We start from the raw sequence: 27,129 nt of genomic DNA on the forward strand, positions 1-27,129 counted from the left end.
TTCAGCATGGGCACATTTTCTGATTCCACTCAGATCTCAGCTGGCAAAGCTGAGTGCCATTCATGCCTGCCTTGAATAGCCAGAAGAAATAGTCATAAAGGGTGATCAGACTGAGACAGCAAAATAGCATTTCAAAACATCTCATCATCTGTCCATGTTTATGAAAGTTAGTGGGAATGGAAAGAAGAAGGACCTATCATGTATTCCTGACTATGTGTTAATATACTTGGAAAATTATGAATATCAATGAAAAATTCAGAATTCTAGCTACCATTACTTTTGAGTATGAAATATAACTTAGACTTAAATTAAAATATGGAAGCTTGAGGTATTGCTCATAGGATTATACTGTACATTCTTTCAACTATAGGGAAAGGTCTTACTTGTTTGCCTGCCCCTTTTCTTCCCCACACATGGTTATACCACGAGTGTTCGTAAGACACCGCATGACTACAAAGTGTCTCATTGCCTTTCTCACTGTGTTAATTTATTCCAGCTACCCGAGGTGAAGATGAATGGCACCTTGCTTTGCCAGGACAAGCCTGTGAGGGGATGTGTCCATCCTGTATTAGGCTACTGTTCTTTTCTGTCAACCACACAGGTAGTAATTCTATGAGGACAAAAAACAGGGTCATTTAATCAAAACAAAGTGATGCATTTCACTGCCAGAACAGCCTTACCTCAGAGCGAAGGTAGATAGTATATATCGCTCCACAGATTCTTAATGCATTAAAATAACATTACTTCCAAGATACAAATTTTATTTACACCTTAGGGAATCTAAAGTAGTGATATATTTTTTCAAACCCAGAATCACTTTTTAAAAATACTGTCCCCAGATCTCACTTGACACTGAATCAACATCTTATGGCTGTGATTTGAGAGAGATAGGAAATCCGCATTTTAACATGTTCCCTTAGGGATTTATATAGCTTCTTTCAGACAGGGGATTGGGAAACAAAGGCAATCAGAAATTTAGAAAGCAAAAAAATAAAAAAAAATATTGTAATATTTTATTATACTTTGTAGTATATACTACCCTAGCTTATATAATTGAGGGGTTATGGCCTATATAGTATTTCTCAAATTTAGCAACCTATTAAAAATAGATTACTGAGTTCACCCACCGAGTTTCTGATTTAATTTCGGGTGAAACCTGAGAATTTGCATTTTAAAAAATTTCTGCTATATAACTTAAGAATCTCTTGCCTATAACCTACTTGCAAATACTGAAGTTTTATTATACAAAGAACTATAAAAAGAGGCTTTAATTCATCAGAGTACTTAAACTCACTGATCACTAGAACAAAATTATTCATCTCCCAAAAAAATTACATAAAACTGCAGCAAAACATTCTAATAGTTCACCAACAGTTTTTAATATAATTACACAAAGATAACAACCGTTAGCGCTTCTCAGTCATCTAAAGTATTTCTTGGATATCTTATTTAAATGTAACTGTGGTGTTGGAGAAGACTCTTGAGAGTCCCTTGGACTGCAAGGAGATCTAACCAGTCCATCCTAAAGGAAATCAGTCCTGAATATTCATTGGAAGGACTGATGCTGAAGCTGAAACTCCAACACTTTGGCCACCTGATGTGAAGAACTGACTCATCTGAAAATACCCTGATGCTGGGAAAGATTGAAGGTGGGAGGAAAAGGGGACGACAGAGGATGAGATGGTTGGATGGCATCACCGATTCAATGGGCATGAGATTGAGTAAACTCCGGGAGTTGGTGACAGACAGAGAGGTCTGGTGTGCTGCAGTCCATGGGGTCACAAGGAGTTGGACATGACTGAGCAACTGAACTGAACTGAACAGTCAATACTCAATAAACGTACTTATTTTCTACTTCTTAGAAAATATAAGCATGTTGTTCTTGTTTACTTGCTAAATTGTGTCCCACTCTTTTGTGACCCATTGGACTATAGCCTTCCAGGCTCTTCTGTCCATGGACGTTCCCAGCCAGAGAAGAATGCTGGAGTGAGTTGCCACTTCCTTTCCAGAGGATCTTCCCAACCCAGGGACTGAACCTGCATCTCCTGCATTGGCAGGCAGATTCTTTACCACTGAGTCATCTAGGAAGCCCACAAAAAGGAGACAGTTGTATACATAAGAAAATAATACTGAATGTCATAGATGAGCAAATTAACCTGCCTTACTGTCAAAGCTAAAAGTACAATATTTAAGTTGCATCTCTGATTAGGAAGGTTGACTCTTTTATTCAAATTCAATGCTGGTACATCTAAATACATGGTTTTCTTTTTATATTTTTCCCTTTTCAATTTTAATCTTTATAAACAACTGGAGAAAACTGATGGTTTAAAAAGTTTAAAAGTCAAAATCGACAGAAAGTACCACTAAACCAAATAATGTCTCAGTAATTAAGGGGTAGAGGTAAAGTTTCCAGGAATACCTAATACTTTAAGAACTACAAATTTTCTTCTATAGCAAAGAAAAAAAAAAGCTAGAAATAGAGTAAGGCTCCCCTCTTTCAGTTTCATTCTCTCAAGAATATTTTGGCACTTTCTTGTTTGTGTGTCCTAGTCACAAGTGGGTGAGAATCAGTTAGTTGGGCAATTGTCCTAAACACAACTAGAAGGCCTTTTAATATCCCATCATAGAATTCTAAAGATGATTATACTCTAGTAATGTGGAATATTAATTTTAAGAAATGTGTTTCATATATTTTGAAGACCGCACATATTCACTAAAGAAATTTCGAGAATCCCAGACAAGCTCAAATCTTAACCAATAAGAAGTTAACTGGTTAAGACTTTGTGCTTAACCCAATATACCTTTCAACTCCACTAGATAATTATTTTTTAAATTCCTTATGTGTTATTCTGTCCTTAAATACAATACTTTTATGGAACAGATCTCTTCTGATTAACTCAGCTTTTTCTATTGTAACTCAGAGAATTAAAACCTCAAACTTCATTCACATGTAAATCCTCTAATTACCTATTCGGTTTAGAAATTTTATATTTTCCATGCTTTCAAAAACTGGGCATCTGAGCTTGTGTCATGGCATTGCAAGTTCTTAACTCGAACATGATCAACCAACTCAGTCATCCTGTTCAGTCCCTGAAGTATTTTGCCATGATCCTGACAGCTGAGAAATTATCATTATACTAAAAGCTGTTTTAAGAATACAGAATATATGGCAGGTTAGAATGTACGGCAGGTTAATCTATTCATACTCAGGGGAAAATTCAGTTAAGGTGATATAAAATAAATTTTAAGCAATTAAATCTTAAGAATTGTTTAATATGCACAGTGGCTGAAACACATGAGTTACTATAATAAGTCACACTCAATTAAAATTTCAGAGTAAAATTTCCTTTTCTGACAAGAGAGGGCTTCTTTTACTAACAGTGCAATGATTTCTGAGAAAGAGTTACAGGAGTTAAAGGCTGTTGGTGCTTGAGAAACTGTAATTCTGGCTTCTCTGAGTTATTATAGCCAGCATGAAACCAGATGGATGATATTACTAGAAAGGGTAAATCTCAGGATAAGATTTTTTCTTATTTATCATTTCATGGGTACCGGTACCTGACTTGGTATATTTCTTTCTAAGGTATAACTGATCACATAATGCTTCCTTCTACCTTCAACACTGACCTGGTGACTCAGATGGTAAAGAATCTGCCTGCAATGCAGGAGACCTGGGTTTGAGCCCTGGTTTGGGAAGATCCAAGGAGAAGGGAATGGTTATACCTACTCCAGTATTCTTCCCTGGAGAATTTCATAGACAGAGGAGCCTGGGGGGTTACAGTGCATGGGGTTGCAAAAAGTTGACTGAACTACTAACACTTTCACTTTTCAACACTGACCAGGGCTTTTATAATCTTTGGTGCCAGTGAAGATAGATGTCACATTCACATCTCCTATTCCAGCTGCTAATTAGTCACCTGGGCAACCACACACAAACCTTGCTCTCAGGACAAAAGTAAGAAAGTTTCTCCAGAAGCAAGCCTAAAAGCGGATTTTCTAGTATTTGTGTGTGTTAGTCGGTCAATTGTGTCTGACTCTTTGTGCCCTCCAGGCTCCTCTGTCCATGGAATTCCCCAAACAAGAGTACTGGAATGGGTTGCCATTCCCTTCTCCAGAGTATCTTCCTGATCCACGGATCAAACCTGGGTCTCCTGCACTGCAGGCAGATTCCTTACCATCTGAGCCACCAGGGAAGCCCCTGGCTAGTATATAAGCTATCACTTAGACACGGGCTCTACTAAATGCATGCTCAGTCACTCAGTCTTATCTGACTGTTTTGCGACCTCATGGACTGTAGCCCACCAGGCTTCTCTGTCCATGGGATTTCCCAGGCAAGAATTCTGGAGTGGGTTGCCATTTCTTCCTTCAGGGGATCTCCCTGACCCAGGGATCCAATCTGTGTCTCCTGCATTGGCAGGCAGATTCTTTACCATTTGAGTCACCTGGGAAGCTCCATGGGCTCTACTAGATAATGCCAACTTGCCCTCAAAAGTGGTTAACGACAATTTATATTTCAACCAGCAAGGCATACATATGCTGAACTTTGTCTTTAATTTTATCTTTAACCACTTGAGGTTATTTCTTAAATCAATCTTGGAAAATAACATTCTTAAATTCATGCTCTTTCACCACTTTCTTCTTGAAGTAAAAGAACTCATTCATTTCTTGTCCATTTATTTTTAGGAGAAAAATGTTCGTTTCCCTCATTTCTTGCCTCACCACATCCTTTCTTTTGTTTCTTCATTTTTCCCCCATTTTACTAATCTTGCTCATAGATAGTAACCATAAAAGCATTGCTAGCAAAACACCTAGATTAAGAAAATGGAATTAATATAAATTAAGTAAAATTAAATCTCATAAAGAGCCAGTTCCCAAATCTCTCAAGTCTTTTAAATTGCTCAGAATTTCTGCAAGTTTCTAACTCTTCTAATCCTTCAATAATTAAATCTGTTTCTTCAAGCATTTCTAAGAAGACACATGCCCACACACAAATACACAGAAAAACCATACACCATTATATCACATTCTACTGTATATTTGTGTGCATTACAATTTTTTTCATTGTAAATACGAAGTGTCTCAGCTTCATGATTTAGTTAAATAAGCCTGGGCTTCTTTAAAGTTCACATCTACGTTCACAAACTGGGTTTCTCCAGACAGATGACTTTACATTTCTGAGTCTTAGTTTTCACATCTGTATTTCACAGTACTTTTTAAAGTGTTAAGGCACGTATGTGAAACCTAGTGAAATGTGGAGGGATGGCAGGTGCTTCTTTTAGAAAACAGAAGTGTTCTGGAATGATCTCTTCAATTCTCCAAATCTCTCTCCAGAAACACCCGTAGCTCCTCCATCCTACACCTTCTTCCTGACAAGACCACTGTAACTCAATTTTATGAGAGCAGATCTCAACCAGGAATTGGTGGGCAGAGTTCACAGGAAAGCAGTGGAGACTGCTTGCTCGTATCCTTCAGACAAATGAAACCAGAGACCAAGGTGAGGAAGGTCTGCCTGTCTGACCGCTGCCCTGTTGTCATATGCTAATACTGTTTGCCAAGCACTGGGGCAAGGCATACGCAAAGGAAGGCCCTGCCCCACTCCACAGACAGCAGACACAGGGCACTGTTCACTAGGTGCTTTGTAACACCAGCTGCTGTTTGCTTGTCCTTGTTCTAAATGAGTTTAATGTGGCCTTGCTGCTTTGCATATGCTACCTCACTTTACCTGCTTTACTTATATTCTTTGTACTACCTGTACACTGCCTTCCTACTTGCCCCTTGCTCCTTAACTATGGCACCTGTATTCTTTTTAATTACCACCAGAGGCAACACGACACAGTGGAAAGTCTGACGATTAATACTTTAACCGCAACTCTGGACTATGTATGTGACATCTGAGTCATTTTCTGTCTCTGATCTTAAATTTCTTCAACTGGAAATGAAGCTAATGCTTTTTTTGCAACATTTTTGTTAGGATTAAATTTGATAATCTATGTAAAAGGCCAGAAAATAAAATACTCAAAAAATAGTAGCTAATCAGTAACACTGTTTTCTGACACACCATCCCCCTTTCTCTTTCTGTTTCTTCTTATATAAGTTTTCCCTATTCTGTAAACTCCATGAGGGCAGGGTCAATGCCTGACTTGTTCAACAGTTGTAACCACAGAACATCCCATGGTGCTTGACCTCAGCTACCTAAAGACATGTGTCTTGAAGAAAGAAAGGAAAGAAGGAAGGGAGGAAGAAGAGAGAAAGAGGAGAAGAAACAACCTATTAATCATTGGACTTCCGAATTAGCCCGTTTGGCTCCCTGCTTTGGCTTTCTACAGCAGGCTTGATTTTGTGCCTGAATTTCACTTTTCACCTCTATCTTAATATTTTTCAATTCCACTTTGAAGCTTCCTCTCCACAAAAAGGTTAAGGGATTTATTTTTTTGTATCAAAATGAAGAATGAATTTTCAGAACTGCTTCCCACTATTATCACTATTTCTCTCAGATTTATCTCAGCGGGCTTCTCTATAAAATATAAAAGTCTATTCTTAATATGTAAATATGTATACTATATAGCAAAATTTTCATAGATTTTGAAAACTTTGTTTTAAAAATTTTTAGTTTATCACTTTGTATTTTTATTGAACCAAGCATTTACAAATAAAGTGCCATTTTTTCTCAAAGAGGTAATTCTAAGCCATGAAATCATCAAACACCTAATTTCAGGTGCATTTCAGTATTTTTGGTAGAATTTCATTTTTTAACAATTAGTTTTAAAAATTCAAATTCTAAGGCTAAAATCGTTCAGTCACTTGAGAGTAGGTAATTTTAATTTGTGTCTTCTTTGGGGTAAGTGGATACACAGAGTTCGGCCAACAATTTGTACTACTGAAAGGCATGAAAAAAAAACAGGGGGAATTATTATCAAATAAACAAAAATACATAATCCATTTGTTTTCAGGGATATCTGACAACCTATCTCATCCCATAAAATTATATAGCATGGTAGATTATTCCTGTAATTGAGGTATCTTAAATTTTTGGTCATTCATCATTATTATCTGAGAATTTAGCTTTATGGTGTAAAAGTAGTTATTAAGAGGGAAATATTTTTCTGCTTAAATTTGTATTTTTGCTTGGCAACCCTATTCTGTTTGTTCATTGTCTAAAATTAAAAAAAAAATGGAAAAATAAAGCAAATGTCAGACTTTACTAGGTAATAAAGTCAATTCTCACTTACCTATGGTAATATGGATAGAAACAGAGTATTCTAAAGTGGAATTCCTTGATAACCAGAAATCCCATTTTAATCACTACTGCCAACCCTGACAAGATGTGCTAATAATGAGCAGCCAAACTGTTTCAGTTCCACCTGTCTGCCCTCTGGTGGATGTGCTAATGAGCAGTGAAATGGTTACAGAAAAGACAGCTGGTATGAGTGGGAAGCTTATTCACAAGTAAGTCATCTTTTATGACTGTGAGTTACATGTAGAATACTTTTGATTACTGTTCTAATAATTATACATTTTTCAGGGGTGTCACTATGTAGGAAAAAATTAATAAAAATTTTGATCATTTTTATCCCTTGCATCTGTCTCCTTTATTAAGAGGGTCACCTCTGTGTGGGATGAGAGGCTAACACTGGGTTCGGCTGTAAGACCCAGCAAAGTTTTGCTTTGTACAGGACTGAGATTTTGATATTAAGAGACAGAAAAGCAGAGGGTGTCATTTTGGAAAGGTTTAGCCTTCAAATTACAAAGAAGAAAAATATAAGAAATGTAAAAACAAACATAAGAGAATTCAGCTGACATTAAGTGGCAATAGAATAGCTTTCGCAAAATTTGTAAGCTTTGGCTGTGCTCCCTGAAAAGTCACCAGCAGCAATGCCCTTCCAGCAGCAGCTGTCACTAAAAGCAGAGAAGCAGCAGTGGAGAGAAAGAGAAGGGGCGCCTCTGCAGACAGCCAAACAGCTGATGCATAAAAATAAAGACCTGGATAAAATTAGCAACAAGTAGCTGACCATTTTTTCTTTCTGTGAAGTTCACTCAGCTACTGAGATAGATGTAAATTAAACTTTAGAGACAATGTGGCATCTCAAGTGGAAACATGAAGCAATCATAACCTATATGCTGAGGGCAAGTTTGATTTAACATCCCACTACTTTCAGGTTCTATTTTGTGACTAGGATGCAACATATTTAAATAAACCGTTCAGGAAGCAGATTCAGCTACCTATTAAGCACGTGACAGCTTCAAAATGTTCAAGATTCTCTGCCCAGCACTCACATTACTCAGCTGTCAAAGTAAAGGGCTCAGATATATGATGTGAAAATTACATTTTAACGAGGTGTCATGTGTGTTTAAAGTTCTTATTCATCACTACATAGCCACAGCTTTTACTGGAGACACAAATACACTTAATTAGCATATTATAAGGACAGAAGGTTCACCTTATCTGCATTATTGAACTGTTATGTGTAGGCTTTTTGTTGTTGTTTTAGATTTTACTATCTTCAGCATATACAAAATGATTACATTTACATAATCTAAAATGGCTTTCAAAATTTGGATTGTGTTTGGGAAGCAGAGAGCAGGTACTAGACAGTAGCTACATGTCGTTGTCATCTGATGTTCATACTGACTGCCTGGTGTGTTTCACTAAATCTCAACCAATAGGGTTGTAGATCTGTTAGACATACTAATTTTAGGAATTTGGGCATTGGCCTTCTCTGTATATTCTTATTATTAACCTGTGCATATTTCTTCTTTCTTCAGGATGAAATAGTGGAAAATATTTGTATATTTGACAAAGAACATTTAGATTGTTCAGTCGACAGTTTAGAGACAAAATGAGAGAGAAAAAGATAATACCTCACATCTCTCTTTTATTAATGAATTATGAACTCAGCATAAGGTGATTTGAGAGAAAGAACTCCAAGAGTAAAACTCATTCAACAGCAGTGAACTAAGGACAAGTAAAGTAACTACTTGATTCCCTCACACCAGACATATGAAGATATCCAGTAGAATTTTAGAATCATGATGGCAACATGACAATCACTCAAATAACATGTGAAATAGCTAAGTATTGTTTGGAAGTTTTAAAAGAATATCTTACAAAAGATAGCCATTGAAGGCAATGATGAATGCATAATTTATCATATTTTATAAGAGAGGAAAAAGGCTCAGTTAAAAGTACATTTCAGGAAAATTGTAGATTCGCTAGTCCTCGGCTCAGGAGAAAAAAAGCAATTTCACATATTTACTTTTTAGCTCTGGTGGTAACGTTTACAAGCATTTTAAAGACTGGTGTCCAAAACTTAACCACCTATTCTGCAGACAAAATGTATTTTCAAAGAAACAGACTTATTCACATGAATACACAGGTGTACTCAATGGATTACACTTTCCATTTTCTCTAAGCTGAAAAAATTCATGCAATTCATCAACGGAAAAATCTGAGATGTTCTGAAAACCAAATCCATTGAACAGTTGTTCACTTTCTTTCCCATTGTAAAACTATTGAGTAATTATATAATTACTCCTAGAAGAAAATGCACTAGTTGCTGTAATATGCTTTGGCACTTCTTACCACACCAACCTTCCTTTATATCACCAAATATCACTACGATCTGAGTGAAGATAAGAAGTAAGTGTGTGTGGTGGGTGGGGAATAACTGGAGTGACTTCCAGATAATAACTTTCAGATCATAGGAGTGCATGGCCAACAGTGAAGGGGACTACTTGAGAAGCATATGTATAATCTTAATAAAATACATTTTTGGACTATTACTCCAATTGCCATAATATTCTGAATAATAAGATTTACAATATGTATGTATGTATTATAATTCATTGATTTATGTCTCATATTTTTCAGCAAATCTTCACGGAGTATATGATTTCACCACTGAAAACCAGAGGCACTTTTTTTGGAGTGCAGATCTGTGGTAATTATCTAATCATGAGATCTACAAATTAGGTTGACATCTGGAGAGTGCCTGATACATGGGGATACTGAGATCACTTCTATCAAATGAATGAATTTGGACACATTGTTTCAGTAAGCATACTTTCTACTTCTAGTGTCAGGGAAGGGACCATGACTTTGAAGTTCATGCTGCATTTTAGTAGCTGGTGATTTTTACGAAGATTATATGAGCAGTAGTGCCTTAAGCCCCTCAATTAGATAACATGGATAATAATGATCCTTGTAGGGTTGGTATGTGGTTTTATGTTAATTTTGCTATATCTATACATATATCATCTTATTAAAATCTAACAATAATCTTCATGGACTTTAGCCTGCCAGACAATACTGTCCATGGAATTCTCCAAGCCAGAATACTGGAATGGGTAGCCATTCCCTTCTCCAGGGGATCTTCCCAACCATAGGGATCAAACCCAGGTCTCCTATACCATAGGCAAATTCTTTATGACTAAACCACCAGGGAAGCCGAATCTTTGGACACAGGTATTATTATTATTATTATTTTTACATTTTATAGTTGATGTAACTAACACCAAGAGGCCCACAGTCAAACAAGCACTAGAGGCAGAATTAAAACCCAAGTCCTTTGGCTCCCAGACTCATGTTCAGAAGCAGTGTGCTACCTCCATGGATGTGTCATCCGGGGATTTTTATACATTAGGGGAACATATTTTTATCAACTTCCAATACACAGATATTTTAATTTACAGGGTAGTTTTTTTTGACCCTAAGTATTTATAAGTTGGTTTCCATACCCAGACACGTAAAAATGTCCATAAAGACAAGTCAAAAGGAAATTTCTTTGAAAAATGTCAATGTAATTTATACTAAAGAAAAACATTCAGTTGAAACTGTTTTTATATAATAGGGTGAACAACTTCCATTAATGCTAGTTGAAATTCTCATATTGATGCATAAAATGTACACATTCTTATTCTCTACTTTTTCTTTCTACCTCTCCACTATAGTAACACACCAAAGTTCCAGCTTTTTAAATTGAGCATTCATACATGAAAATTGGTCATTTTTCTTGTGATTACATATACAAGTTTAATACAGCTGAAGTCTCACGTTTTGGAAAACAGAAGCAATTTCACTGTCATTTAAAAAGAATGAAAACTGAATTTCCTGGATTAAGTTAGTGATTTGTTTCAATAGCTGAGCTTTTTCATTTCTCAGTGTTTGCTGCTTTAATAACATCCTTTTAACAAATATGATAACTATTACAAGTGGGCAAGATGGCTCATAATCTAACTTCTATAAGCAAACAAAAAGTATTAAGCAAGTGGTATAATTTTCCTTATGTCCATGATTACAATGAATTATCATACATAGGGATACATGTATGGGATAAAAATATAATTTTATTAATGTACGCCAGAAATATTTTGGACAAGTTCTCTAAATACATGGGGCTATAGTATCATCTTTAAGGATAATTTACAAAAAGTAAGTTAAGAATTTGCTTCAGTCCATTGAGTCAAAATCTGGAATGGTAATTAATTTAAACATATCTATTAGTCTAAAAAATAATGCATGATTTTACCAATAAATAAAATTAAGATATGTTATTGCCCTTATTTCACTAACATCAAAAGATGATTATGTTATATGTATCATTTCTTTTAAGGCAATTAGAAATTACTTTGGTTAAAATTGAAAGTTAAAAAAGGCTAAGAACCACTCAACAATAGAGTTTCCACTGGCAAAATACTCAAGAATATCGCAGATCTGAAAGAACTGCCTTCCTAGAATATTTCAGATGCTTAGTTTTTTAACTGAAAGGTGTGTTGGATTAAGAAACCTTACCTGTACAGAAGTTAGCTAGGTCTAGGAGATTTTTCAGGACTAATAATGAGAAGTTGCTTTTGTCGCTATTGCCTATTAGTGTTTTTCTTCTATAAAAAGCACTTCAACATAATATCAACATGCTGGCCATGGAAAGAACAGCTCTCACTCTTGTAGAAGCTTCTCAGGCATTAGAGAAAATGCCACCCAATTTGACATTCTATCATAGTGAGAAATAGAAAGGCATCCGTTCATGCTTTTATCTGTTCATTCATTCAGCAAAGAATTATTGAATCTTTATTATCTTTATGCTATATATTACACTAGGATCTAAGAAGGCACAGATAATGGTCAGATGAAAAATAACAAAAAGATAAGTAAAGCAAGATTACTATCTCTATGGCACTCAGACTCTAATTGCATAAGATGATATGTATATAATGAAGTAAGTTAGTAAAGCAAAATGACATGCTAGTAAAAGCATGGTAAAAACAATGCAGAAAATAAGAACTAATAACTTGTAAGAATGAAAAAAATGAACTTTGAATTGCTATGTCACTATCAAAATTCAGACACTTATATCTTACTTTTCCATTATATTTTACCAGGAGGAACAATATTATCACTGTTTCCATTAGTTCAGGGAAATGGATGGGGAAACAATGAAAACAGTGAGAGACTTCATTTTGGGGGGCTCCGAAATCACTGTAGATGGTGACTACAGCCATCAAATTAAAAGAAGCTTGCTCCTTGGAAGAAAAGCTATGACCAACCTAGACAGCATATTAAAAAGCAGAGACATTACTTTGCCAACAAATGTCCATCTAGTCAAAGCTATGGTTTTTCCAGTAGTCATGCATGGATGTGAGAGTTGGACTATAAAGAAAGCTGAGTACCGAAGAATTGATGGTTTTGAACTGTGGTGTTGGAGAAGACCCTTGAGAGTCCCTTAGACTGCAAGGAGATCAAACCAGTCAGTCCTAAAAGAAATCAGTCTTGAATAGTCATTGGAAGGACTGATGTTGAAGCTGAAACTCCAACACTTTGGCCACTTGATGTGAAGAACTGACTTATAGTAAAAGGCCCTGATGCTGGGAAAGATTGAAGGCAGGAGGAGAAGGTGATGACAGAGGATGAGATGGTTGGATGTCATTACCAACTCAATGGACATGAGTTTGAGCAAGCTCTGAGAGTTGGTGATGGTCAGGGAAGCCTGGCGTGCTGCAGTCCATGGGGTTGCAAAGAGTCAGACATGACTGAGCGACTGAAGTGAGCTGAACAATAAAATTGCTAGTAAAAATAATTTAACTTCTAAACTAAGATAAATCTGCTCAGTTACGCAACTAAAAATGTAAAGGATGGATCAATTCATGACTGTCTTCAAACAATATTAAAAGTAAACATTATTTCCTAGAAAACAAAAAGATACTTTTAAAGAAAGGGAGTTGAAATGTCTTTTTTTTTTTAAACTGAGTTTTGTACCATTTTTTCTTTTACAATTGAGATCTATCTTTTATCTGTAGCAGTTATGAATATTTTTCTGTATATATCAATTAGATACATTTATACATTTGAACAAACTGATAATATTCCCAGTAGGAGTGGTCATATATGATGCACTCAGTGAGTTGAATATATTGGTATAGGGCTCCTGAAGAATTATATCAAGCCAACCCTTTGGCATTTTCAAGTAGAGGGCACTTTGTAGGGCATGTCACAATTAATTAGGTGGGATGGCATTCTATTTTTGCAAAGGTTTTGTATAGTTCACTACACACACAGACATACAAACTAACTAGCTGATAATGAAAATGCCCTTCAAAGAAGGGATGAAAGTTGGAGACTAGCTGCACAGAGGAGGAAGAGTTGGATTCTCATGCCTATAATTTTTTTTTTACAGTGATTAACAGCAACATTTTTTTAGCTAAAAAGAAAATGAATAACTTTCAAAACTCAGGCATGAAGAAAAACCAGGAGAAAGAAGTCTAATCAAAATATACAATAAACTTACTAAGTTCAAGCTGTAAATAGTTCCCGTTAAAATACCATCAAAAGTCAAACTTACCTGATCTACTATCCAGAGGTCCAAAATCCAAAGAATATTTCACGACGTGATAGTTATTCCATACATAAAGAAGGTTGTCCCTGGGGTTGTAATCCACAGCTGCTATGTACTGGTATGAATTAGGAAAGGGTACATCCACCAAACTGTCCTTACTTTGGTCAGTGTTGTAAATGTAGTCAATCTTATTTCCCGTGGCCTCATTGTCATCATCCTCATAGACAGACTTGACCACATACAGAATTCCACATATCATGAATGCATTGGAAGCTGACCTTTTATCATATGCAGTATCCCATGTCCCTTCAATCCGTAGGGTGTAAGGGTTCAATTGACTAATGACAATTTTACCATTGTTTTGTTCTGTTGCATAGATTACCCATAGCCCATTCTCGTCCACTGCCAAGTCTATGTCAGATTTGCCTCCCCAACGGTAAGGGGAGGTATCATGGTAATTGGCATTTGCTATGATAGCTTCTCCACTCTTTATCCTAGTCCGCAAATCAAATTTTACTATGTTTCTGGTGCGCTCTTTATTGAAGAACAAGGCTCCATCATACACTACAAATCCTGTGCCATCCACCCTGTGAGGGAGCTTGTAGGTTGTAGTTGGCCTTCCAGCAATGAAGTCATCCTTGGATGAGTACTCAGTCAGGGTATCAGTTCTGTAGGGGGTCCAGGGCATATAATAAATCTTGTCAGAAGCCTGCAGAGGGTCTTTGCACCATGCCCCAGATTGGTGGTCGGATTCAAACAAATGTTCACTCTGGTATACTCCTTTTAGTAGTCCAGGACAAAGAAAAACTGTCAATTGGGAAAGAGTCAAAATAATAAATATATTAATTTAAATATTTTATCATATATTCTTACTTTTCACCAAGTGGAATTCAACTCTAATTAAAGAAATACCCATCACCACTTAATTATTTTGCTGCATTCTTCTGAGAACATCAAGTATTTTTCCACATTAACTTTGACATTTCTTTAGAATCATTCTGATTTGATTTGCTGATGAAATTTGGCCTTTTCATGAGTGGCTGTGCTTTCCTTTGCATTTTACCTTTGCAAGAGTGTTGAAATAATTTTGGATATGCTATCTATATAGATGTGACTTTTGTCTGTGTATTCTATAGACATATAACAAATATAAACACTTACATGTGATAGTTTCATATATCTTATTTGAAAGTTTTTTAAAGATATTTTCACTCTGATACTAGTAACTACTCTATATTTATCATTAAGAAGCAAATGAAAATACAATAGTAATTAAAATACATAATAAGGGAAAAGAAAAACCTTGTGATACAGGCCACTGAATCTTACAGGAAAAGAGCCCTTAATGCTGCTACGGCACACACAGAGCATGCAACTCACACAATTAAAAATGAGTGATGGATGGATACTGGAAGGAAAAAGAGAAAGGAAGAAAAAGAAAGGAAAGAAGAAAAAGGGAAGAAGAAAAGGTGAAAAGTTACAGAGAAGAACCCAAGATCTAGATTTTAATCAGTTAAAAATGTCCTGTTAAATACAGTAGAATTGGAACTTAAAAACATGTACCTTTTACTGTTACATGAGAAGAACATTAAAAAAACAAGATTACTTGCTACAATATTTTGCTGCTCATACTTCAGAATGAAAATGGGCAGGGATCGTCTGATTCATTTTATTTTTAATACAATTCAGTAGCATATCATTTCAGTGTTGGTAAGGAAAGCTTGACTGAATCATCTGTAACAAAGGGGCTAAAAAGCAATGTTTCCCAAAAGGAGGTCCTTGAAATACCTATTTATATGGTTTAGATATATAATACACCGAAAAAAAAACCAAAACAAAACACAAAAACAGGGATTCCTAGCCATACATGCTTAAGAAATATCTAATTAAAATAATATCAGGATTCTAAGTGCTGAGGTACATTAGTGACTCTGCAAGGCAGAAGAGGGGAGTGTGAGCAAATTTCCACAAATTAATTTGATCACAGAACCCTTTCTACAGAGCCTGATGGGATGTAATTTTCTTTTGAACCTTCTATGGGAAACACTGCTCCAATATTTTTGCAGAGCAAACACATTGAAAAATAATCATGCAGTCCACTGTTATGTTTGAAATGATTAGAAGTATATTGGGAAGAGAAATTAGGAAATCACAAGAAATTTGGAGGTTGACCCGTATTTTAATGATTAAAGTATTATTCTCTTGATATTAGTGATTAGCTCTTTAACAGCAATTATAAACTTACATCTAAGAGAAAATCTAAGATGAAACTCAACTAGGGTTTGCAGGTTATTAAAAACAAAAGTACATTGTTAAAATGTCCAAAGTTTCAATTTTGGGAAAATGAGACATTTAGGGGAAAATTTAACTTTCAAAATCTTCCATAGCAAGGATAGAGGGCCATCATCAAATTATACTTAATAATAAAATTCATTATTGGAAGAATTTTTCAGGACTCTAATATGATGTCTGGGCTTCCCAGGTGGCACTGGTGGTAAAGAACCCGCTAACCAATGTGGGAGACATAAGAGACGCAGGTTCGATCCTTGGGTCAGGAACATCCCCTGGAAGAGGAAATGACAACTCATTCCATCTTCTTGCCTGGAGAATCTCATGGACAGAGGAGCCTGGCAGGCTACAGTCCATAGCGTCACAAAGAATCGGACACGGATGAAGTGACTTAGCACACACGCAATATGAGGTCTATGATTATAAAGGATGGGTAGGCATTATTGTCAAAATTGTATATAAACTTTATGTTAGTTAATAATCAGCCCTTGCTTACAAAAGCAATTTATTTTAATGTATTTCAGAAAACCATCTCCCCTTTTCCCTTAATAGTTAAAAATCAAAAGAACAGGGGAATCACTCCAGAGCTATGGAAAATTATCTAGTATAGAAATAAAAACAAATCTGAAGCAGTCATTATGCATCAGCATCTACTGGATTTCTAACTACTCATTTAAAAATAAAGAGGAATAAAATGCATGGTTGAAAATTTTACACTATTAAACTGTTTTAGGACAAAAATAATCAAACCAGCACTGGTCAGTACAACAGATTAAAGTGAAGTTGAGCAGCAGAAGTAGTAAATAAATTTTCAGAAAATAGATAAAAATTAATAACAATTATTTTAACTAGATGTTAAACTGTTAAATAACTTAGCCTATAAATAGTATATAATTTATGAAAGGTATTTAATTACCTTTTTGTTCCACTTCTATTGGAGAGAGAGAAGTAAAGAGAGAAAGGAGAAAAGAGAATAGATTAATGGTACGATATTGGCCAAGCACTTTTTATTCACCTCTTGCAAACTGAAAGTAAATAATTTATTGCACCCAAACTTGATTTACTGAGCATTATGTTTTTCTTAAAAGAATCCATTCCTCTATAAAATTATTTTTTAAGAAACAATCACATTATAAGCTTAAAAATACAGTACAAGCTTGAAAAAAAAAAAGGCAAAGGTTAATCAAGCTAAGATTGAATTAACATATCATTCTAAACTATAGACACAGGAAATACAATATTCATAATAATAACACAAGGATTTTCTATTTGAAAGATAGGTTGGTAATTATACATAGAAAGCTTTCAGATAGTTTGGATAGTCTCATTTATTATTGTTTATACCACTACTTAACAAAATTGTCTTGCTTTTTACCCATCTCAAGAATTTCATCTCTTTGGAAGAAACTACTCTGTAACTCATTTCTTAGGGCCTAATATTTTCTATAGCTAATGAGAAATGTACCTTGTGAGGGGACACATTAACAGGAAATGCTCTCATCCTGAATAAATATATTTAGAATCCTTACTGAAGAAGGTTTTCTTCCTCCCACTCATCAGGATTTTATATTACTGTGGAAAAATACTATCTTCATGAAAATATATATCCAAAGGTTGATACAAATAATAAGCCACTTGTTCTGGGCTTTTCTGAAATTCTAAAGCAAGTCTTTCAACAAACTCTTATAAGAATAAATTGAGATTCTCAAACACGTTCTGGTTATGTATCTTTCAAATTAGATTCCATTATTATATTAAGTGATCAATTATTACAAGTAGAGGAAAATTCTGGGAAACTGTAACATATTCATGAAACTCATCAAGTAACATCTTCTTTTTCTAATTAATATTGGTCTCATTAGGGAGAATTTGCCCAGATCACAACAAGGAAACAAACAAAATAAGGATCAATGGGGAAAAAAAGAGGGAAAGACTCAAGAAAGAATGGGCTCATAATACAAACATTAAAAAGAAAAATAACAGGTTCCAAGTGATATAAATCTAAGATAATTTCAGTGGAAGGGATAAACTGAGCTACTATGTACAATAAATAAAACTCTAGGAAAATATTAAAACAAGGGAGAGATACTTTTTTTGGCTATTTACTTTCAGGTAAGATTTTGTGCTTTGAACTAAGCTCGTCTTCAACTACCGGGAAAATCACACTCATTTCTCTCCTTGACTTTTTTGAAAGCTCAAAATCACATGTGTTAGAAGACAAAAAAGATATATATGAAAACTTATGTTTAGGAAGTTGTAAATGGGGTTATCCTTTTTAAGATATGTCATTAATTTACAAATCTTATTTTTAACAGTATTTTTAGGACTTTTTAAAAAACTCTATGATACTATTATATTATTATAATTTATCATCATCATCATTAATTAAACTTATATCAAGTAAATGTAGTATTTACTGGACTGTATACTTCAACATAGTTCACTTAAATACTTTACCTAAGAGATGAAGTTCATGCTATTACTAGATTACTAACAAACCTGAGTTCAGACTGACACCTAGAAGAAGCAGAAGTAACCACTTTAAAAATTAATCAATAGTCTCAAAAAGTTTGTACTGGAGGCTCATTTCACAATGAAAGTGGAGGCTGAGAGTGGGGTCTTACACTGAAGTTGACATTTGTCAAGGACCATCCTACCAAGGGATTCCTAGAACTAATTTTATTCTTTGAAATAGCTCTAAATATATATGATTTGGATTATATATGAAGCTGGTTATATTATACAACATAAAATGTATAATCACACAACTTTAGTCTTATTCCATATAAAATTCATCTTATTTTTGTGTGCAATTACTCTAACTTCTTGTTGACTAGTATTTCTCTCTCCAACAAATGCTTAATGAGCAAGATGGATATGTGCCAAAAAGTATTAATAAGGTATTTATTACAATTTATAATTAATACCTTACAATTTAATGGAGATTTTTATTTTTCAAATAAATTTTACCTTTATTTTCTCAACTGTCATTAGGTAAAGTTTAACTTTTAATTCTCTGGTCCTGGTCTAATTTGAAGAAACTCTCATAAACTGTGGCTCAAGCAAAGTGTGCCTCTGGCACTGCTTGTGACTTAAAATTAAGATTTATTAGGCAATCCTATTTCAGAGAAAATTATTATGATGTTGCCTATGTCATGACTGACTGTAGCTCATTCATCATCTATTTGCCATTTCTAAGACTAAAGTAAAACAATCCTATAATTTAAGTGGAAATAAGTACACACAAATCACTTTCCCATAAGAAAAACTAGTATGGAAAACAATTTGAAACTAAAAAGCTAAGTAACATTCAGGATTCTTCAGTCATTGCTCATCATCTAATTCTGATTCTAGATGCTTCCCTCACCTGAAGAAATATATGCAAACAAACTGTCTGCATATAACAACCATGCTTACCCCTGTATCCTTCACAAGCTCACAATGCCTGGCACGTAATGTATACTCAATGAACATCCACTGAATTAATACACAATCCACATAGAGATAATTAATTCTGTTTTGTAGATATTTAAAGCATGTGACAAGAAGAAAAAGAAAAACGGCAAAGAAGAATCTGGATTTGCTATATAGAATCACACATGTGATGCATATCTGTATGGTGTCTTTGAATATTTTAAAGGATGGGGAGGAAAGTAAATTTATAAGCAATTTGCATCTTCAACTCATTAAATGTAAAACCAGAGGAAAAAAGGAAAAGGAAAAAAAAAAAAGCGTGGTCTTGAGGTTATAATGGCAAGAGAAATTTGTCACTATAAAGCAGTCTGTGACAATCTAGAAACACAGGTGGAAAATACTCCCTTTTCTTCTCTCTGTTATGGGGTCATGAATAAATGAATTGTATGATGACATGCCTGCTGGGTCTTCTTCAGGACCTCTTGTCTGTTACTCTGATCCAATATCCTGAATTCTGACATTTTAGCTGTTGTTCATTTCCAAACCTCCTTGGAAGTAGTTTCTCTACTTTTCTGTCTTCAATTTTAATACCCAAACTACTTTTTTCATTCATACAACCACCATAAATATGTTTATATATTGCCTTAAAGTGGTTTTCTTGTTGTCCTTTGTCAAACTTAATGTCACAAGCTACATCCTCTGGTTAGCTACAGGGCAAATTCAAATTAAGGGTAACTGCATTCTGAATAAAAGGAAGAAACAGAAAAAAAAAAAAACTAGCAAATTTCCCCTTCATTCCACAACAATTCATAAAATATAATACAGTCATGTTATTGTTTAGAAAAAATAAGATGTTATTAGTTCTATATTAGTTCTGTCCATATCTGTACCATTTGCAATATTTGGGATTGTGTTCTTTAATTAGAAAACATATGGATGAGAGAGCATACGCATGCATTGCCAACCTTTTTCAAATAGTGATACAAATTACAGAGAAATAAAATTGTCACATGCCAAAAATTGTTAGAACTAAACTCCCATAACTGAGAACTATGAAATTGTATCTAATACTAATGTAGCTTAAAATTTCTTTTCTTTTAAACTGCAAGTCATACAACCCATTTTCTATCTAAAATTTAAACATTCTAAATGAGCAGAATGTTATGCAATAATGCATCTAATCTAATATATAGAAATGACATCTATGAAGAGAATAAGATAGTTATAAAATATTAAATAAATATAAACAAATATTTTTTATTATTGAAATGTAGTAGTATTTTGGACCAAATTATTTTCTTGGTTACATTTGGCTTAGATTGTTAAAATGCATTTGGGTACACTATTCATAGGACAGCAAAAACAAGACCGGGAGCTGACTGTGGCTCAGATCATGAACTCTTTATTGTCAAATTCAGACGTAAATTGAAGAAAGTGGGGAAAACCACTAGACCATTCAGGTATGACTTAAATCAAATCGCTTATGATTATACAGTGGAAGTGAGAAATAGATTTAAGGGACTAGATCTGATAGACAGAGTGCCTATAGAACTATGGATGGAGGTTCCTGACATTGTAGAGGAGACAGAGAACAAGACCATCCCCAAGGAAAAGAAAAGTAAAAAACGAAAATGGCTGTCTGAGGAGGCCTTACAGATAGCTGTGAAAAGAAGAGAAGCAAAAAGCAAAGGAGAAAAGGAAAGATATTCTCATTTGAATGGCGAGTTCCAAAGAATAGCAAGGAGAGATAAGAAAGTCTTCCTCAGCAATCAATGCAAATAAATAGAGGAAAACAATAGAATAGGAAAGACTAGAGATTGCTTCAATAAAGTTAGAGATACCAAGGGAACATGTCATGCAAAGATGGGTTCAATAAAGGACAGAAATTGTATGGACCTAACAGAAGCAGAAGATATTAAGAGGAGGTGGCAAGAATACACAGGAGAACTATACAAAAAAGATCTTCATGACCCAGATAATCACGATGGTGTGATCACTCACCTAGAGCCAGACATCCTGGAATGTGAAGTCAAGTGGGCCTTAGGAAGCAGCACTATGAACAAAGCTAGTGGAGGTGATGGAATTCCAGTTGAGCTATTTCAACTCCTAAAAGATGATGCTGTGAAAGTGCTGTACTCAATATGCCAGCAAATTTGGAAAACTCAGCAGTGGCCACAGGAATGGAAAAGGTCAGTTTTCATTCTATACCAAAGGAAGGCAATGCCAAAGAATGCTCAAACTACCACACAATTGCACTCATCTCACACGCTAGTAAAATACTGCTCAAAATTCTCCAAGCCAGGGTTCAGCAATACATGAACCGTGAACTTCCAGATGTTCAAGCTGGTTTTAGAAAAGGCAGAGGAACCAGAGATAAAACTGTCAACATTCGCTGGACAATTGAAAAAGCAAGAGAGTTCCAGAAAAACATATATTTCTGCTTTATTGACTATGTCAAAGCCTTTGACTATGTGGATCACAATAAACTGTGGAAAATTCTGAAAGAGATGGGAATACCAGACCACCTGACCCGCCTCTTGAGAAACCTGTATGCAGGTCATGAAGCAACAGTTAGAACTGGACATGGAACAACAGACTGGTTTCAAATAGGAAAAGGAGTACGTCAAGGCCCTATATTGTCACCATGTTTATTTTATTTATATGCAGAGTACATCGTGAGAAACACTGGGCTGGAGGAAGCACAAGGTGGTATCAAGATTGCCGGGTGAAATATCAATAACCTCAGATATGCAGATGACACCACCCTTATGGCAGAAAGTGAAGAGGATTAAGAGCCTCTTGATGAAAATGAAAGAGGAGAGTGAAAAAGGCTTAAAACTCAACATTCAGAAAACTGAGATCATGGCATCCGGTCCCATCACTTCATGGCAATAGATGGAGAAACAGTGGAAACAGTGTCTGACTTTATTTTTTTGGGCTCCAAAATCACTGCTGATAGTGACTGCAGCCATGAAATTAAAAGATGCTTACTCCTTGGAAGGAAAGTTATGACCAACCTAGATAGCATATTAAAAAGCAGAGATGTTAGTTTGTCAACAAAGGTCCGTCTAGTCAAGGCTATGGTTTTTCTAGTAGTCATGTATGGATGTGAGAGTTTGACTATAAACAAAGCTGAGCGCAGAATTGTTGCTTTTGAACTGTAGTATTGGAGAAGACTCTTGAGAGTCCTTTGGACTGCAAGGAGATCCAACCAGTCCATCCTAAAGGAAATCAGTCCTGAGTGTTCATTGGAAGGACTGATGTTGAAGCTGAAACTCCAATATTTTGGCCCCCTAATGAGAAGAGCTGACTCATTTGAGAAGAATCTGATGTTGTGAAAGATTGAAGGCAGGAGGAGAAGGGGACGACAGAGGATGAGATGGTTGGATGGCATCACCGACTCAATGGACACGGGTTTGGGTAAACTCTGGGAGTTGATGATGGACAGGGAGGCCTGGCATGCTGTGGTTCAAGGGGTTGCAAAGAGTCAGGCACGACTGAGCTATTGAACTGAACTGAACTTCACAGGACAGCTGAGTGGTTAAGCTAAAGGCAAACTAAAGTAAGTAATAAACAAATCAGTCTTATAAAAAAATTTACCAGTGCATTATTTACAAAGAATATCACCTATAAATGGATAACTGAAAGTTCACAACAATATTTTATATTTGTACAATACTTTCTAAGCAGTCAATCCTAGAGGAAATCAGTCCTGAATATTTATGGAAAAACTGACTGAAGCTGAAACTCCAATACCTTGGCCATATGATGCGAAGAACTGATTCATTGGAAAAGATCCTGATGCTGGAAAAGTTTGAATAGGAGGAGAAGGGGATCACAGAGGATGAGATAGTTGGATGGCATCAATGGACATGAGTGTGAGTAAGCTCCGGAAATTGGTGATGGAGAGGGATGCCTGGCGTGCTGCAGTCCATGGGATCACAAAGAGTCAGACGTGACTGACCGAACTGAAGTTAACAAAATATTTTGATATGAATCACTTGCTTTTATTCTTTAAATGGCACTGTGACATGGTCCTAGTTACTACCATATCAGACATAAAAGTCAACCGAAACTTAAAAGGTTTAAAAACTTAACCAAGGTCAACACTGGTAGGTGGCAGAGTCCTAGTACTTGTCTAATAACATATACTGGTTCTCACAACATTTAAACTTAATGAAACACTATTGCGTTCTTGCTCTCTATTTCCTTTCTGTCATCAAATCCAAGCAGGGGTGTAGAGGAGATAAATAACACAAATGGAATCTCCCTAAGGGCAGGCACTCGTCTGCCATAAAAGCCAACATTCATTAAGCATGTTAATCAAACCAGTCAATCCTAAAAGCAATCAACCCTGAATATTCATTGGAAGGACTGATGCTAAAGCTGAAGCCCCAATATTTTGGCCACCTGATGTGAAGTGCTGACTCTTTGGAAAAGAATCTGATCCTGGGAAAGATTGAAGGCAAAAAAAGAAGGGGATGAGATGGTTGGATGGCATTGCCAACTCAATGGACATGAGTTTGGGCAAACTCCAGGAAATAGTGAAGGACAGGCAGGCCTGGTGCGCTGCAGCCCATGGGGTTGCAAAGAGTCGGACATAACTGAGTGACTGAACAACAACTAAGCATGTACCATATGCCAATATTGCATATATACTAATTTAACCATCTCACAACAAACTTATGAGGTAGATATTCTCATTATCTTAATTTTTAAAACGACAAAACACATACAAAGATATATGGCTCTTTTATTAAGTAGTAGTAGAATTGAAATTCAAAACCAAGTTCTGGTCTTATTCATCACTGCATCTTCAATACCCAGCATACAGAAAGAGCTCAATTAATATTTCTCACACCATCATGCAAGATGAATTGTACTGTGGTATTTTGAAAGAAAGGAACTGAATGCCATACTTTCCAGTGCTATCAGGCTTCAGAATGGTGATGTAATATATCTCTCCAGAGAAGATAAAATAATAGAAAAAAAAATGGCTTCCTCATTTCTTGGCCAAGGAAACAAGATATTTCTTATCACCAGAAACAAACCAGTGCTGAGTAACTCATGTCCTATTAATTATTATTCTGAAGCAGAGAAAATTCTCTCCTCTTGCATTTCACATCCACCAAGAAAATACAAAAACACTTCAGTAAACAGAAATAAAAAGATCTGTGATGTTCATTAATTTTTGGCATCCTGCATATCAAAAATTCTGACAGACATCTGTCTCTTTCCATAAATAAAGTGCTAACACTTTTTTTAATGAAAGACAGGGGTAATCTCTGCAGTTCAGCATCTAAATTATGTTTTTCAAATGATACCCATGCACCAGTGAATAAAAGTGCTGCTCAATCAGCTTGTATTACAATGGCTTTATATAATGTGTTTCCTAAACTATCACCTCCTAATGAATTTCATCCTGGAGTTTCTAGATTGAAAATATCAATTATTCATAAAATCCCTTCACTAGCCACTTCATAATTTAAACACTTAAATACAATATCTGTAGATGCCACAGAAACTGAGACTGTCTTTTATTTTGTAGTAACTCTCTATTCCATTGATGGATCTGTAAAATCCTTCAAACTGTTAATTTAGACCTTTTCAATAAAATGGTACTACTGGTTGACTCTTTTGTGACTCTACTAGTAATAGTTTCTAGTAAAAAATAATAATTTTCAAAGTTATTATTGGTAACAGTAAAGTCAACATCACATTTGGGTCATCAAGGATGTACCCTTATCATAATGATTTGTCACACTATGTAACAACCATGTGGCAATTACAGTCATTAAAAAAAAAAAGCAAAGGCAGAGTCCCCTCAGAGTGTCTTCAACTATACATGCATATTTACATATTAGATCCACTAAATTTATCTGCTATGTGAGAGGCCCTCAGAGATGTGAATACAGAAATAAGTAATAACAATCAAAATATCTAACAATTACTGAACGTGTACTATGTGAATAATTATTCAGGAGATCATTTAATCCTCAAAAAGATGAACTTGGTTGTACTTTTATGAACATGTTACAAAGGAGGTACTGATTTCTGTCTTAGGGAAGCTTACATTCCAAAAACTGGTGATTTTCAAAATACATTTTTCCAATGATAAGTTCTTTCTAAATGTCTTCAAAAGAACTCATATAGAAAGATAAAATAAAAAAAGAATAGAAGTGAACAGCAGAAAAAGGGGGAACTGTTATGAGAAACTGGAGTTACAAACACAAGGCATAACAGTTTGGCTACGATCAAATTTCCTATGGAAAATGTCATCCATTTGCTCTTGAGAAATATATTTTTGATTGATTCCTGTTACTAGGTTCTATGGCACCAGCTCTGTATATTTAAAAATAAAATATATTTCAAAGTGAATCTAAATCTAGTCTCAGACAGTTAGTAAATACCTTACAATTAATTCTTCCTTGGGTTCTACAGCTGAAAGTTTTTTTTTTTTTTTAATGATTATCTAGTCGCAGTCAAAATTTTATAAATTAGAAAAAAGAAGCCAGATAATTAATATATCAGTCTCAACTCAGTTTACTTTTTAACTCAATAGTATTAAAATAAATTAATAAGAAAAGTGATTTTCTTTTTGAGTCAGTTAACGTTATGCATTGTAAGGGCAAAAATGGCTATCCTAATCTTCAGTTCATTCACTCAGTCATGTCCGACTATTTGTGAGCTCATGGACTGAAGCATGTTAGGCCTCCCTGTCCACCACCAAGTCCCGGAGCTTGCTCAAACTCATGTCCATTGAGTTGGTGATGCCATCCAACTATCTCATCCTCTGTCTTCCTCTTTACTTCTTGCCTTCAATCTTTCCTAGCATCAGAGTCTTTCCCAATGAGTCAGTTCTTAGCATCAGGTGGCCAAGTATTGGAGCTTCAGCTTCAGCATCAGTCCTTCCAATGAATATTTAGGACTGATTTCCTTTAGGACTGACTGGTTGATCTCCTTGCAGTCCAAGGGACTCTCAAGAGTCTTCTCCAACATCATAGTTCAAAAGCATCAATTTTTTGGCACTCAGCTTTCTTTATAGTCCAACTCTCACATCCATAGATGACTACTGGATAAACCAGAGTTTGATTAGATGGACATTTGTTGGCAAAGTAATGTCTTTGCTTTTTAATAGGCTGTCTAGATTGGTCATAGCTTTACTTCCAAGAAGCAAGCATCTTTTAATTTCAAGGCTGCAGTCACCATCTGCAGTAACTTTGGAGCCCAAGAAAATAAAGTCTGTCACTGTTACCCTTGTTTTTCCATCTATTTTCCATAGTGTGATGGGACTGGATCCCATTATCTTTGTTTTTTTGAATGCTGAGTTTTAAGCCAGGTTTTTCATTCTCCTCTTTCACTTTCATCAAGAGGCTCTTTAGTTCATCTTCACTTTCTGCCATAAGGGTGGTATCATCTGCATATCTGAGGTACCCGATATTTCTCCTAGCTTCATCCAGTCCCGCATTCTGCATGATGTACTCTGCATAGAAGTTAAATAAGCAGGTTGACAATATACAGCCTTGACCTACTCCTTCCCCAATTTGGAACCAGTCCATTGTTCCATATCTGATTCTAACTGTTCCTTCCTGACCTGTAT

General features: G+C 35.4%; 1 protein-coding gene across 15 annotated transcripts in view; it reads right to left on the reverse strand.

Moving 5' to 3' along the window:
- Positions 1-27,129, reverse strand: part of ADGRL3 (adhesion G protein-coupled receptor L3) — an 885,081-nt gene that overhangs the window by 289,353 nt on the left and 568,599 nt on the right. For 13 of the 15 annotated variants that reach the window (XM_081506859.1, XM_081506741.1, XM_081507599.1 and 10 more), the window contains one exon: positions 13,833-14,633. In XM_081506859.1, coding sequence (XP_081362985.1) covers positions 13,833-14,633 — 801 coding nt within the window. Of the gene's footprint in view, positions 1-13,832; positions 14,634-17,031; positions 17,047-27,129 lie in introns of all 15 variants that reach the window. The other 2 variants (XM_081506647.1, XM_081506805.1) reach the window with 1 other exon arrangement.

The sequence above is a fragment of the Giraffa tippelskirchi genome, chromosome 1, assembly GCF_054371585.1.
Source record: "Giraffa tippelskirchi isolate mGirTip1 chromosome 1, T2T-mGirTip1v1.2.pri, whole genome shotgun sequence".
Lineage (NCBI taxonomy): Eukaryota > Metazoa > Chordata > Mammalia > Artiodactyla > Giraffidae > Giraffa > Giraffa tippelskirchi.